This window comes from Dama dama, chromosome 9 (assembly GCF_033118175.1).
Source record: "Dama dama isolate Ldn47 chromosome 9, ASM3311817v1, whole genome shotgun sequence".
Classification (NCBI taxonomy): domain Eukaryota; kingdom Metazoa; phylum Chordata; class Mammalia; order Artiodactyla; family Cervidae; genus Dama; species Dama dama.
This window is the reverse complement of record NC_083689.1, coordinates 16,611,621-16,625,580: the sequence shown is the minus strand read 5'-3', so window position 1 is coordinate 16,625,580 and position 13,960 is coordinate 16,611,621. Positions and strand designations below refer to the sequence as shown.

Genomic DNA, 13,960 nt, shown 5'->3' with positions numbered 1-13,960 from the left:
GCTCAGTGAACTTTAAATATGAAAACACCTGAAATGGAGACCAAAGTACATCATATTCAAAGCAAAGAAAAATCAAAGGCAAAAGAATATATTTTAAGAATCTAGAGTAGGTGGGGTGGGAAACATCCCTGGTGGTCCATGGTTAAGAATCTGCCTGCCGATGCAGGGGACACAGCTTTGATCCCTGGTCCAGGAAGATCCCACATGCCTCAGGGCAACTAAGCCCTTGCACCCTTAGAGCTCATGCTTTGCAACAAGAGAAGCCACTTCAATGAGAATCCCATGCACCACAGCTACACAGAAATCCCTACGGGACTCAACCAGAGAAAGCTCACATGCAGCAACAAAGACCCAGGGGAGCCAAAAATAAATAAAGTTTTTTAACTGTATAGGATTCTATATCAAGCAGTATTATCCTTAAAAAATAAATAAGAACTTTCTGAGACAAAAATTGAGGGTGTTTGTCATTACACTGAAGTTGATGTTAGTCAACCTGCTTTTCTTCCCCCCGCCCTCTAAAGCATTTTATTTGTACGTATTACATCCCTAGAAAAAGAATCCAAGGATTTTCCCTCCTGTATGTTTTCGTCTTGCTTCTTCATGGTCCATGATGCCAGCTGAGGTTGTCAGTACAATGAAACCAAACTGACGGGATGGGAGCAGGTTATTCTGCCATTTTTCTATATCTTTGAGTTGCACATCAAATCTGGGGCTGATCACTCCACACTTATTTAGCCTGCCTGTGAGGTTCACAACAATTTTCCCAGCCCTGTGATCATCAATGATTTCAAATTCACCAATGTAACCATGTTTCATCATCACTGTTAGAAACCTGACGATGACTTTGGAGCATGGCCAAATATGGACCTGGTGTTTGCCTCTCTTTTCAGCATTGTTGATACTCTTGAGAGCATCAGCCAGGACATTCATGCACACCATTCTGGCGGTACGGAAAGATGGCAGAAAGAGGACGGGAGGGGCGAGCGCAAGGAATTATGGGTTCAGTCAACCTGCTTTGAAAGAAAAGTTCAAAATTCATAAAAAGAATACAAATGATGAAAGCATATTAGAAGAAGACAATTTTTTAATGATTGTTCTATAACTGATTTATTTTTTAATTTTTTCCATTTATTTTTATTAGTTGGAGACTAATTACTTTAAAATATTGTAGTGGGTTTTGCCGTACATTGACATGAATCAGCCATGGATTTACATGTGTTACCCATCCTGATCCCCCCTCCCGCCTTCCTCTCCATCCCATCCCTCTGGGTCTTCCCAGTGCACCAGCCCTGAGCACTTGTCCCATGCATCCAACCTGGGTGAAACCGATCTGTTTCACCCTTGATAGTATACTTGATTCAATGCTGTTCTCTCAGAAGTTCCCACCCTCGCCTTCTCCCACAGAGTTCAAAAGTCTGTTCTGTATTTCTGTGTCTCTTTTTCTGTTTTGCATATAGGGTTACCATTACCACCTTTTAAAATTTCATATATGTGCGTTAGTATACTGCATTGGTCTTTATCTTTCTGGCTTACTTCACTCTGTATAATGGGCTCCAGTTTCATCCATCTCACTAGAACTGATTCAAATGAATTCTTTTTAATGGCTGAGTAATATTCCATGGTGTATATGTACCACAGCTTCCTTGTCCATTCATCTGCTGATGGGCATCTAGGTTGCTTCCATGTCCTGGCTATTATAAACAGTGCTGCAATGAACGTTGGGGTGCACGTGTCTCTTTCAGTTCTGGTTTCCTCAGTGTGTATGCCCAGGAGTGGGATTGCTGGGTCATATGGCAGTTCTATTTCCAGTTTTTTAAGGAATCTCCACACTGTTCTCCATAGTGGCTGTACTAGTTTGCATTCCCACCAACAGTGTAAGAGGGTTCCCTTTTCTCCACACCCTCTCCAGCATTTATAGCTTGTAGACTTTTGGATAGCAGCCATTCTGACTGGCATGTAATGGTCCCTCATTGAGGTTTTGATTTGCATTTCTCTGATAATGAGTGATGTTGAGCATCTTTTCATGTGTTTGTTAGCCATCTGTATGTCTTCTTTGGAGAAATGTCTGTTTAGATCTTTGGCCCATTTTTTGATTGGGTCATTTATTTTTCTGGAATTGAGCTGCAGGAATTGCTTGTATATTTTTGAGATTAATCCTCTGTCTGTTTCTTCACTTGCTATTATTTTCTCCCATTCTGAAGGCTGTCTTTTCACCTTGCTTATAGTTTCCTTTGTTGTGCAAAAGCTTTTAAGTTTAATTAGGTCCCATTTGTTTATTTTTGTTTTTATTTCCAATATTCTGGGAGGTGGGTCATAGAGGATCCTGCTGTGATTTATGTTGGAGAGTGTTTTGCCTATGTTTTCCTCTAGGAGTTTTATAGTTTCTGGTCTTACATTTAGATCTTTAATCCATTTTGAGTTTATTTTTGTGTATGGTGTTAGAAAGTGTTCTAGTTTCATTCTTTTACAAGTGGTTGACCAGTTTTCCCAGCACCACTTGTTAAAGAGGTTGTCTTTTTTCCATTGTATGTTCTTGCCTCCTTTGTCGAAGATAAGGTGTCTGTAGGTACGTGGATTTATCTCTGGGCTTTCTATTCTGTTCCATTGATCTATATTTCTGTCTTGAAGAAGACAATTTTTATATTATATATAACAAATGTAAAAACTAATTTATGTAAAAAAAAAAACACAATGATGACATTGCTAATGAAATCCTTGTGGAGTGAAATAAGAGATGGGGGAATTGAGAATAGTCTGGTATGAGGTACCTGTAGAACCACTGCAGAAGTCAAGTGCTACTTGACAGAGGATGTTGGTTAGTTCTAAATGTATACCAAAAACTCAAGGGCAACTACTAAAAACGTTTTTTTTTTTAATATGTAATTGGTAGTGTAAAAGAGGATAAAATGAAGAATCAGGTAAAATGCCCAATTAAAGCCAGAGAAGGTAGAAAAAAGGGGGAAGGAAATTGAACAAAAGAGCCAGGGCAACAAACAAGAAACAGTAGAAGGTATGGTAGATATTAACCCAACTGTAATCACCACTTCAATCACCAATAGTCTCAAAACAAATGAAAGACACACTAATATCAGATGTTAAAAATTCTAATTTTATGTTGTATACAAAAAAAACTCATTTTAAATATGAACACACAGGTAGATGAAAGGTAAAGGGATACAGAAAGATGTACCATGCCAAAACTAATCAAAAGAAAGGTGGCATTGGCATATCAATTTCAGACTATGCAGATTTCAGACCAGGAAACCTGAGATAAAAAGCAGCTTTACATAATGACAGTAAGCTGCATTCTCCAAGAAGGCAAATGAATCCTTGATGTGTACACCCAGAACAACAAAGGGGCAAAATAAAGCAAGGCCTGAAAGAATGCAAGGACAAATACATGAAACCATCATTATAGTCATACATCCTCACCCTCTTGTCAAAAGCTATAAATTTCATTAGGCAGAAAATCAGGAAGGACAGAGTTGAACTGAATAAGCACTATAAAACAACTTGATTTAATTGTAATTTATGGAATGCTTTATGCAACAAGGACAGAATACACATTCTCAAGTTTACCTGGAACATTCACCAAGACAGAACACACACTCTGGGATATAAAACGTGCCTTAACAAATCTGGAAAAAAAAATCATATAAACTATGTGAAAGTGAAAGTCACTCAGTCATGTCTGACTCTTTGGGACCCCATGGACTATACAGTCCATGTAATTCTCCAGCCCAGAATACTGAAGTGGGTAGCCTTTCCCTTTCCCAGGGGATCTTCCCAACCCAGGGATCAAACCCAGGTCTTCCGCATTGCAGGTGGATTCTTTACCAGCTGAGCCACCAAGGAAGCCCCTCAAAGACATTTATCTAGATATAAATAATAACAATAAAAAAGATATAGATGTCAATAATAGCAAGAAAGCTGGAAAGCACATCAATATGTGGAGATCCAACAAACTTTAAAATAGTACATAAGATCAAAGAAGTCTCAAGAAAAAGGAAATTTATTTTCAACTAAATGAAGCAAAAACATGTTTCAAAAGATGTGGGATGCAGCAAAAGCAGTGCCTAGAGGGAATCTTATGCCAGGAAACAAATATACTGGGGAAACACCAAGATGCAGAATTTAAAAGATAATAAAAATTAGGGGGAAAATATAACATAATTGTGGGATATTGATGGAGAAGAAAATTTTAACTCTTGGTTATTTGACAAGATTAGCAACACTGATAAAGATCTAGTCAAGATAACTAAGAAAGGGGAGACAAAAAGTATGAATATCAGAAAGGAACAGAGAGGTAAATGAAAATGAAAAAGGATTTGATAAAATCCAACATCCATTGATGATTACAAACTACTAACAGAGGTAACTTTCACTTCTTGAGAAGGAACACCTTCATGAGTCCTGTGGCCAAATCTATAACATGATTATCCCTGTAAAATATCTGAAAGGATCCATATACAATGACAAAGATAGCTTCTGGAATTAATAAGAGGCTGAGATCAATGGTTCATCAATTGCTTTCCTACAGACCCAAGTGAACTTGGACCCAAGTACTCAAACGCACTCAAAACTTGGACCAAGAGGGAAAAGCAATTCAAATGAAAAGGAAATCCTTTAAACAAATACCACGGGAAATAAAGCATAGTTACATAAAGCACACACATGCATACAGACATACAACAAATGTAGACACAGACCTTAGACATTTCAAAAAAAATTTCAAAACATTTGTTAGATCTAAATGTAAAATGCAAAAGCAATAAACTCCTAGAAAATAATAAAGAAGAAAATGTAGGTGACTTTGGGTTCTTTGATGAATTTTCAAATATAACACAAAATGCAAGTTCTGTAAAAGAAAACAAAAATGTAGAATTTCACTTCATAGGAAGGAAAAAAACACCTTGCTCTGAGGAGGATGGTGTTAAGAGAACAAAAAGGCAAGCCAGGGTGCAGGGAAAAAAATCTGCAAAACTCCTATGTGATAAATGATATGGTATCCAACATATCCAAAGAACTATTAAAGCTCAATAGTAAGAAGAATAAAACCTAATTAAAAATAGGCAAAATGTTTGAATAAACAGTTTCCCAAAGAAGATATATTGAAAAGATATAGGCTATATGAAAACATACTCAACATCAAATGTCAATGGGAAATGGAAAATAAAACAGCCATGAGGCATCAGGAGACAGTCATAAATGGCTCAAATTCAAAACACTTGAACACAAAATATTGGTGAAGATGTGGATATAATCCTGAGTTACTGCTGAGGGGAAAGGAACTTGGTACCCCAATAATGAAAGATAGGAATTTCCATCAAGAAAATAGACTCTTACTATGTTTTTTTTGTTTTTTTTGTTTTTTTAAGAAAATAGACTCTTACTATGTATAGTAAGATCCAGCAATCACACTCTGTGAGTAGTTTGCTATTTATCCCCATGTTTGCAGAAAATTTGTACACAAAGTTTACCCATGATTCACATAAGTTAAACAAGATATGCTTCAAGAGTCAAATAAATCATCAGTGGTATATTCATATGATGAAATACTCAGTGATAAAAAAAGAAGTGAAGCGGCTTCCCTGGTGATCCAGTGGGTAAGAATCTACCTTGCAATGCAGGGCACATCAGTTTGATCCCCCAGATGCTGTGGCAATTAAGCCAGCATGCCACAACAACTGAGCCTGTGCCCCACAACTACTGAAACCCCCATGCCCTAAAGCCCATGCTCCAAACAAGAGAAATCATCAGCAAAAAGTAGCCCCCACTCTCTGCAACCTCACATGCACAGCAAAGAAGCCCCAGCGCAGCCAAAAATAAATGAGGTTTCAAGCCATGGAAACACATGGAGGAAGCTTAAAAGTATATTGCTAAGTGAAAGAAGACAATCAAACAAGACTATCTAGTGTATGGTTCCAAGCATCTGACAATCTGGCAAAGACAAAAGCATAAGACAGTAAAATGATCTTCGGTTCTGAAGGATTTGGGGGCTAAAAAAAGAGACGAATCAATAGGTGAAGCACAAAGTATTTTTAGGGAAGTGAAAGTACACTGCTGTGCTGTCTAGTCGTGTTCAACTCTTTGCGACCCCATGGACTGTAGTCCACCAGACTCCTCTGTCCATGGGGATTCTCCAGGCAAAAATACTAGAGTGGGTTGCCATGCCCTCCTCCAGGGGATCTTCCCAACCCAGGGATTGAACCCAGGTCTCCCTCATTGCAGGCAGATTCTTTACCATCTAAGCCATCAGGGAAGCCCAAGAATACTGGAGTGGGTAGTCTATCCGCATTGCAAGAGCATTCTTTACCTGCTGAGCTACCCGGGAAGCCCAAAAGTACACAACATGTGCAAAAACAATGGACAGAAGTATTTGCCAAACCCAGGAGGCGTTAAACATACATTATGCAATACAATACAAAAAAACCCATGCTAAAGTAATCTATGGACTTTAATACATCAGTATTGGTTCAACAATTGTCACACACGATTTTTTTAAAGTGAATTCTGAGTTATGTGAGAACTCTCTAATTTCTGATCAGTTTTTCTCTTAACCTAAAAGTGATCTAAAAAGCTGAGTCTGGAGTTCCCTGGTGTTCCAGTGGTTAGGACTCAGTGCTTTCACTGCCCTGGCCCCAGGTTCAATCACTGGTCAGGGAATTAAGATCCTGCAAGTTGTGTGGTGCAGCCGCAAAAAAAAAAAAAAAGAAAGAAAGAAAAGAAACAAGTATATTAGTGGGGGGAAATGAAGAAAGATCTGTACAACTCACCCCGGATGACTGCCTGATGTTTAGTTAGATGTGGTGACCACTGGGTTTGGTTCTCCATCAAGGCTGTCCCAATTCAGGGATAAAGGGCAGCAAGTCTCCATTGACCTCCATCAGGCACCAGGGTGTGCTGTCATCCTTAGTCCAGGCACTTCCCTGAGCCGTGCATTCAGTTGATTCCCAGCAACTACACAGGGAACCAAGGTGTTGGAGAAGGGTGACTCCTCCAGCACCACAGGATCTTTCAAAGGACCAAAGAAAGAAATGTCCTCTCTCCAAGGGAGGCATAAGCCAGACAGACAAGGTTTGGCTCCATCATACAGCAAGTAAGTGTGAGCAGCCGAGCTGGGCTGCTGTTTCCAGGACCAGGGCTATAACAGGCACCTCGGTGGAGGGTCATACGATCAGAGCTTATGGGAGGCCTCTATTTTCTAGAGAACCCAGAATATGAGTAACTGAGCAAGATACTATTGGTCCTTCTGGAAACAAGACAGCTGCCTCTTGTCTGCAGAAAAAACAGCCTCCCAAGCCTTCTTCATAGTAGAGTAAATTTAATCAGAGACAAGAGAAAATGCAAAAAGAAAGAAAAACAGTCAAGCAAGACAAAGTAATATATGGAATACATTCTATGGAATAATAAATAATGCAAGAAGTTAACTCTAGGGGCTACCTGGTTGGCTAAGTGGTAAAGAATCCACCTGCCAATGCAGGAGACACCAGTTCAATCCCTGATCCAGGAAGATCGCACATGCCTCTGAGCAACTAAGCCCATGTGCCAGAACTACTGATCTGTGCTCTAGAGGCTGGAAACTGCAACTACTGAGCCCACATTCATGGGCCCTGCACCCTAGAGCGCCTGCTCCAGAGCAAGAGAAGCCACCGCAATAAAACCCCACTCACCACAACTGAAGAAAAGCCTGTGCAGTGACAAAGACCTAGCATAGCGAAAAAAACAAAAGAAAAGAAAAATTTTAAAAATATTTTAAGAAGTTAACTCTATGCTGCCCACAATCAGGCAGACCCCAGACTGTTTGGAACTAGAAGTCTGATGATGTTAACTCCAGATTACCTCACCAACCAAACAATCAGAAGAATGTCCACGAGCTGACCTCACATCCCACAACCTCCTCCCTCACCCTGTCTTTAAAAACCTTTCTCAGAATCTTCCAGAGAGCTCAGGCCTATTAAGTTCTAGCTATCTGGATGCCTGGCTCGATGCCCTGCAATAAGCACTACACTTTCCTTCACCACATCCCGGTGTCACTAGCCTGGCTCTGCTACCCAACAGCAAGTGGACCCAAGTTTGGTTCCATAAACCCACGGAGATAATTACAGCTCTACCAGCATATAGATGTGAGACCCAGGGCAGTGCCTTGCATCAGAAGCCCATGGACAACTGAAGGCCTTCCTCCAGAGAGCCTCCCATCATGGCCCACGTGGTTAGAGACCTCCTCCATGACACAGATAGCTTTACGGAGCTTAAGAAATCAGAACTTAAGTTGGATTTGAACCAACTCCTTTTCTGCACCAACTGAGACTGTGGGTGTTGGTCCACCACTACCAAGAGGGTAAAGATCTCTGTTGCAGTAGACGCAGGGCCAACAGCCCCATAGTGACTTAAAACTTTGGATGAGTCTTCTGGAATCTCACCACCTACTGACTGCCTTTATTCCTGTCTCTTGTCTTTTCATTTCTCTCTGAAATAACTGCTGTCTATGAAGTATTCTTGAAATCCCACAGACAAAAGGAGCCTGGTGGGCTACAGTCCATGGGGTCACAAAAGATGAGTCATGACTTAGCATCTAAACAACAACCAAGTAGTGACTATCTTTTGGGCTCACCTCCTTCACAGGTACACTCATCCTCCTAGCCCCGAGTCCTCCCTCCAGGTCTAATGCCTGGGTAAACCCAACCTCAGTCACACCTTCACTCTAAACACAGGTTCCAGCTAAGACATCAACCTAGGACCACTGGAAGGAGAGCCCCGTTCTCATATTCCTGCTCCCAACTCAGTGTCCTCCAACTAGAGAGGAAACTCCTGTTCCCCAACTCAGAAACTTCTAACTCTGAGGCCTCCAAACTGACAACCAAGACTTGGTGGAGTCAGCAATGCTACACGCAGGAAAACCTCACCAGCAAACACCAGCTCACAGAGGAGGAGCCTCCAGGCTTTCTTATCAGCCTGTCCAAGTAAGACGCCCTAGTGGAAAAGGAGAGGTGAGGCTTAACTTTCACTAGTGAAGCATCCAGTATGTGGATCCCAAGTAATCATCTCAAGAACAAAAGAGTGCAAGAAAAATAGGCATTTCGCATTGGATTGTTTATAAAGAAACACTAAAAGTAGTAATTAAAATTGGTTAGCTGAGCATGGCTGGAGTTAAGAGCAGAGAAGTGGGGGAATATATGGAGAAGGGACTCTGAGATACTTTCCTCACTTGGGAATTTAAACTATGTAAAAACTGCAAGTTCTGGTCCTTCTGGGGGGGCAGGGGTGTGTTGTGTGTTTGTTGCTCATCGGTGTCCAGCTCTTTGTAACACCATGGACTGTAGCCCGCCCGCCCCCTCTGTCCATGGGATTCTCCAGGCAAGAATACTGGAGTGGGTTGCCATTTCCTTCTCCAGAAAGAAGGAGTTGTGGGAAAGGATAAATTAGGAGGTTGGGATTAACATACACACACTACTATGTGTAAAATGTGTTTTCCAGCTAGCTCAGTGGTAAAGAATCTGCCTGTCAATGCAGGAGACATGGTTTCCATTCCTGGGTCAGAAAGATCCTCTAGAGAAGGGAATGGCTATCCACTCCAGCATTCCTGCCTGGATAATTCCACACATAGAGGAACCTGGCAGGTTACAGTTCATGGGGTTGTAAAGAGTCTGACACGACCGAGCGACTTTCACGTTCATTTTTCAATTAAAAAAAAAAAAAAAGATAAATGGACAAAAGCCTCTGAAACCAAAAGATTTGGTGGGCTTCCACATTGGTGAACACGTGGTGGTGCTGGGGCTATGGCAGGCCTGGAGTGGACATGGAAGTTCTGTGCCTCTTCTGTGCCCAACCTTGCCCCACACATCTCTTCCATCTGTTCATCTGTATTCTTCAAAATATCCTCTGCAATAAATCATCAATAACAACTTAAAAATCAGATTCTTTAAACAGAAAATGGATATAAAACTGCAACCTATAAAAAAGCAATCTTTCAAACTAAAAAACAAGGGACATTAAGGTTTGTCCCGCTATTATAGTAAACAGAATGGTCCCCTGATGACCCTCCATGTGGTCAAGGAACACTCTGGAAGAGGCATAGGGCTTGAGGGTGCAGAGCTGCCCAGAGAGGCTCCAAGTCAGGCCGAAGACGCCAGCCACAGGGAGCTAACCATGCACTTGGGGGTTCTCACTGCCAGCCACACACAAACGCTACCAACCATCGGGTACTGAGGCCCGCGCGGCGCCAGGAGAGCACTGTAGTTAGGAGACTTCCCAGTTGACCGCGAGGAGGCCAGTTAAGGGCGGTCCCGACCAGACCTCTGGTGAGTCCCCGCAAACCAGGGCAGCACACTCCCCACTGTGAAGTGTTCTGGATGTTTCTGTGTCCTTCCCTGGATTCCAACGACCAGTTCATATACGAGTGCAACAAGAAGATAACGATGCGCTACCATAAATCCCGAAGCGTCGGCTAAATGCCTCCTCCCTAGCGTGTAAGTGACGACGAAAGGACAGCTGCGCGCAGAAGGCGCGTCGTCCCGCCCACCTGCTTCAGCGGCCTCCTGGTTGGCCAGATCCCAATGCCCCGCCCCTCATGCCTGACAAATGACCCAGGGACCTGCCACCTCCAGGCACCTTTGGTTTGCGACAGAAGTATTTCCTCGCCTGGGATTGCCTGTGCTGTCTTCACCTGTTTCTCCTGCCCTGGGATTCTTGATTCTGTTTCAAGGCGGAGCAAGTACAGATTAGAGAATGGCCCACACCAGAGACAACTGGCGCAAGAGGGTCTTAGGGAGGTCCTCCATGGGTCAAGGGCTTGGTGGAAGGCTCTATGACCATTCATGGAAATGTGGTTCTTCTCAAGAAAAGCAGAGGATGTCCTTGGTGGCCCAGTGGTTAAGAACCAGTCTGCCAACTCAAGTAACACAGATTTGATCCTTGGTCCAGGAAGACCGCATATGCCACTGGACAGCTGAGCCAGTGGGCCACAGCTACTGAGCTCGCACTGGGCAGTAAAAGAAGCCCCTGCAATGAGAAGCCCACTTACAGAGACTAGAGCAAGCTTGGGTGCACAGCAACGAAGACCAAGTATGACCAGAAAAAAAAAAAAAAAGAGAAACAGACAAATATGAATTCACCATCTACAATAAAGGGGCTGACTACATTTTCATCTTTGGTCCTTGACAGACCTGAGCCTTCCATCCATCCCATCACCATCCCCACTCCTGAGGTACTTATCCTAAAGAATTCCAGATCACTTGGCTCCAGTAGGAGGTCTGAATCACTCAGCCCTGCGTGGGTGCTAGGACAAACCTCAGTCAAACCACAGGCTGTGAGGTGTATGCTTTAATTTCTCAGGTGGATGTTTTACACTGGAAGGCAATTTTATTTACTTATAATTATTACTGGAGCATAGCTGATCTACAGTGTTGTGCTAGCCTCGTGTGCAGCAGGTGAATCAGCCACACAAATACATACACACACTCTTTTCTTAGATTCCCCTCCCATATAGGCCATGACAGAGTACAGGGTAGAATTTCCTTGGCTACATAAGAGGTCCCTGTCAGTTATATATTCCACATTTAGTAGTGTGTACATGTCATCCCAATCTCCTAATTTATCCCTCTTCCTTACATGCTATTAACCATACATTTGCTCTCCACAGCCCTGACTCTACATCTGTCCTGCAAACCAGTTCACTTGCACCCCCTTTTTATACTCTACATATAAGTGAAATCACACAACATCCTTCCTTCTCTGTCTGACCCACTCCACTCAGCACAATCTCATGGTCCATCCATGTGACTGCAAATGGCATCATTTTCTTTTTTTTTTTAATGACTGATATTCCATTACATATGTATACCATACCTTCTTTATCCATCCCTCTGTTGATAAACATTTGGGTTGTTTACATGTCCTGGCTATTGTAAATACTGCTTCAATGAACATTGGGATGTAGGTGTGTTTTCAAATTATGATTTTCTCCAGCTATTTGCCTAGGAGTGGTTTTGCTGGGTCTTAGGATAGCTCTTAATATCTTCTGCTTCTGTTAGGTCCATACCATTTCTGTCCTTTATTGTGCCCATCTTTGCATGAAATATTCCCTGGGTACCTCTAATTTTCTTAAAGAGATCTTTTGTCTTTCCCATTCTATTGTTTTCCTCTATTTCTTTGCATTGATCACTGAGGAAGGCTTTCTTATCTCTCCTTGCTATTCTTTGGAACTCTGCATTCAAATGGGTATATCTTTCCTTTTCTCCTTTGCCTTTAGCATCCCTACTTTTCTCAGCTATTTGTAAGGCCTCCTCAGACAACTATTTTGCCTTTTTGCACTTCTTTTTCTTGGGGATGGTCTTGATCACTGCCTCCCGTACAATGTCACAAACCTCTGTCCATAGATCTTCAGGCACTCTGTTTTTAGCTTTTTAAGGACCTTCCATAGTGTTCTCCATAGTGGCTGTACTAATTTACATTCTAAACAACAGTGTAGGAAGTTTCCCTTTTCTCCACATCCTCTCTAGCATTTATGGTTTGTAAATCTTTTGATGATGACCATTCTGACCAATGTGAGGTTCTATCACCTTGTAGTTTTGATTTGCATTTCTTTAGCAATTAGTAATGCTGTACATCTTTTCTTGTGCTTTTGGCCATCTGTATGTCTTTGTTGTGGAAATCTCTATTTAGATCTTCATATATTTTGATTTTTTTTCTGATTTTTTAAAATATTTAGTTGCATTTGCTGTTCATATATTTTGGAGATTAATTCCATGTGGTTGCTTCATTTGCACATATTTTCTCCTATTCTGAGGATGGTTGCTTTGTTTATGGTCTCCTTAGCTGTGCAAAAACTTTTAAGATTAATTAGATCCCATTTTTTTGTTTTATTTTCATTACTTTAAGAGGTGGACCAAAGAATAGATTGCTGTGATTTATGACAAAGAGTGTCCCGTCTATGTTTTCCTCAGAGAGTTTTATAGTGTCCAGCCTTTTGAAAGTCTATAATCCATTTTGAGTTTATTTTTGTGTATGGTGTTAAGGAGTGTCCTAATTTCATTGTTTCCAGAAAACCTTGCAATATATATATAACAATTGTACTCCTATTTCCACTGATAAATGAAAAACAATAAATTGTATGTAAGATAGGTATGCATCTAGAAACTTGTGTCACTCCATGGACATAGCTTTATTGCGGTATACCTAGTTGATTCATTGGAAAAGACCCTGATGCTGAGAAAGATTGAAGGCAAAAGGAGAAGGGGCAGCAGAGGATGAGATGGTTAGATAGCATCACCGACTCAATGGACATGAATTTGATGAAACTCCCATAGATAGTGAAGGACAGGGAACATGATGCAGTCCCTGGGGTCACGAAGAGTCGGGCATGACTTAGCAACTGAAGAACAACCATTGACTAATAAAACTGCATTTAAAGATTACAGCATGATGATGATCTGATATACTTGTACTGTATTGTACAACTGAAATGTCCTAAAAGAGTGGATCTTAAGCATTCTGACCACATACAAAAAAATGAAGGCAACTAAGTGACGTATGTATTAAGTAATCTGGAAACCCTTTTTGGTTCCCAAGAGACTTCACTGCAAAACCTTTTTCCATTGTAAAAACACTTCATGCATTGGTTTATTTGAACTGCTTTATTGAGATGTATTACACATATTGTAGAAGGCATTCATTAAGTGTACATTTTATAGATTTCAAACATTTGTAGGTACATGCAATCATCACAATAGTCAACTTAAAAAAAAAAATTACTTGGGGACTTCCCAGGTGCCTCATGGGTTAAGAATCCACAAGCAGGGGACAAGGATACAATTCCTCATGGGGGAACTAAGCCCTCACACCACAACCTGAGAGAAGCCTAAAGTTCACAGTGAAAGATCCTGCATGTTGCAAGGAAGTGTGCTGCCATGAAGACCAACCAAATAAAATAAATGAATAAATATTGCAAAAAAGAAGTGTT

The 13,960-nt window shown here is 41.3% G+C and overlaps 1 protein-coding gene across 1 annotated transcript; it reads right to left on the bottom strand.

The window, feature by feature from the left end:
- Positions 1-519: 519 nt before the first annotated feature.
- Positions 520-950, bottom strand: LOC133061226 (small ribosomal subunit protein uS8-like). The gene has a single exon (XM_061149217.1). It carries the CDS (start codon positions 937-939, stop codon positions 547-549), a length of 393 nt encoding a protein of 130 aa, XP_061005200.1. The 5' UTR covers positions 940-950; the 3' UTR covers positions 520-546.
- Positions 951-13,960: the final 13,010 nt, after the last annotated feature.

Coding starts and splice junctions, on each gene's coding strand:
- LOC133061226 (XM_061149217.1), bottom strand. CDS start 939: ATGGTGTGCATGAATGTCCTGGCTGATGCTCTCAAGAGTATCAACAAT.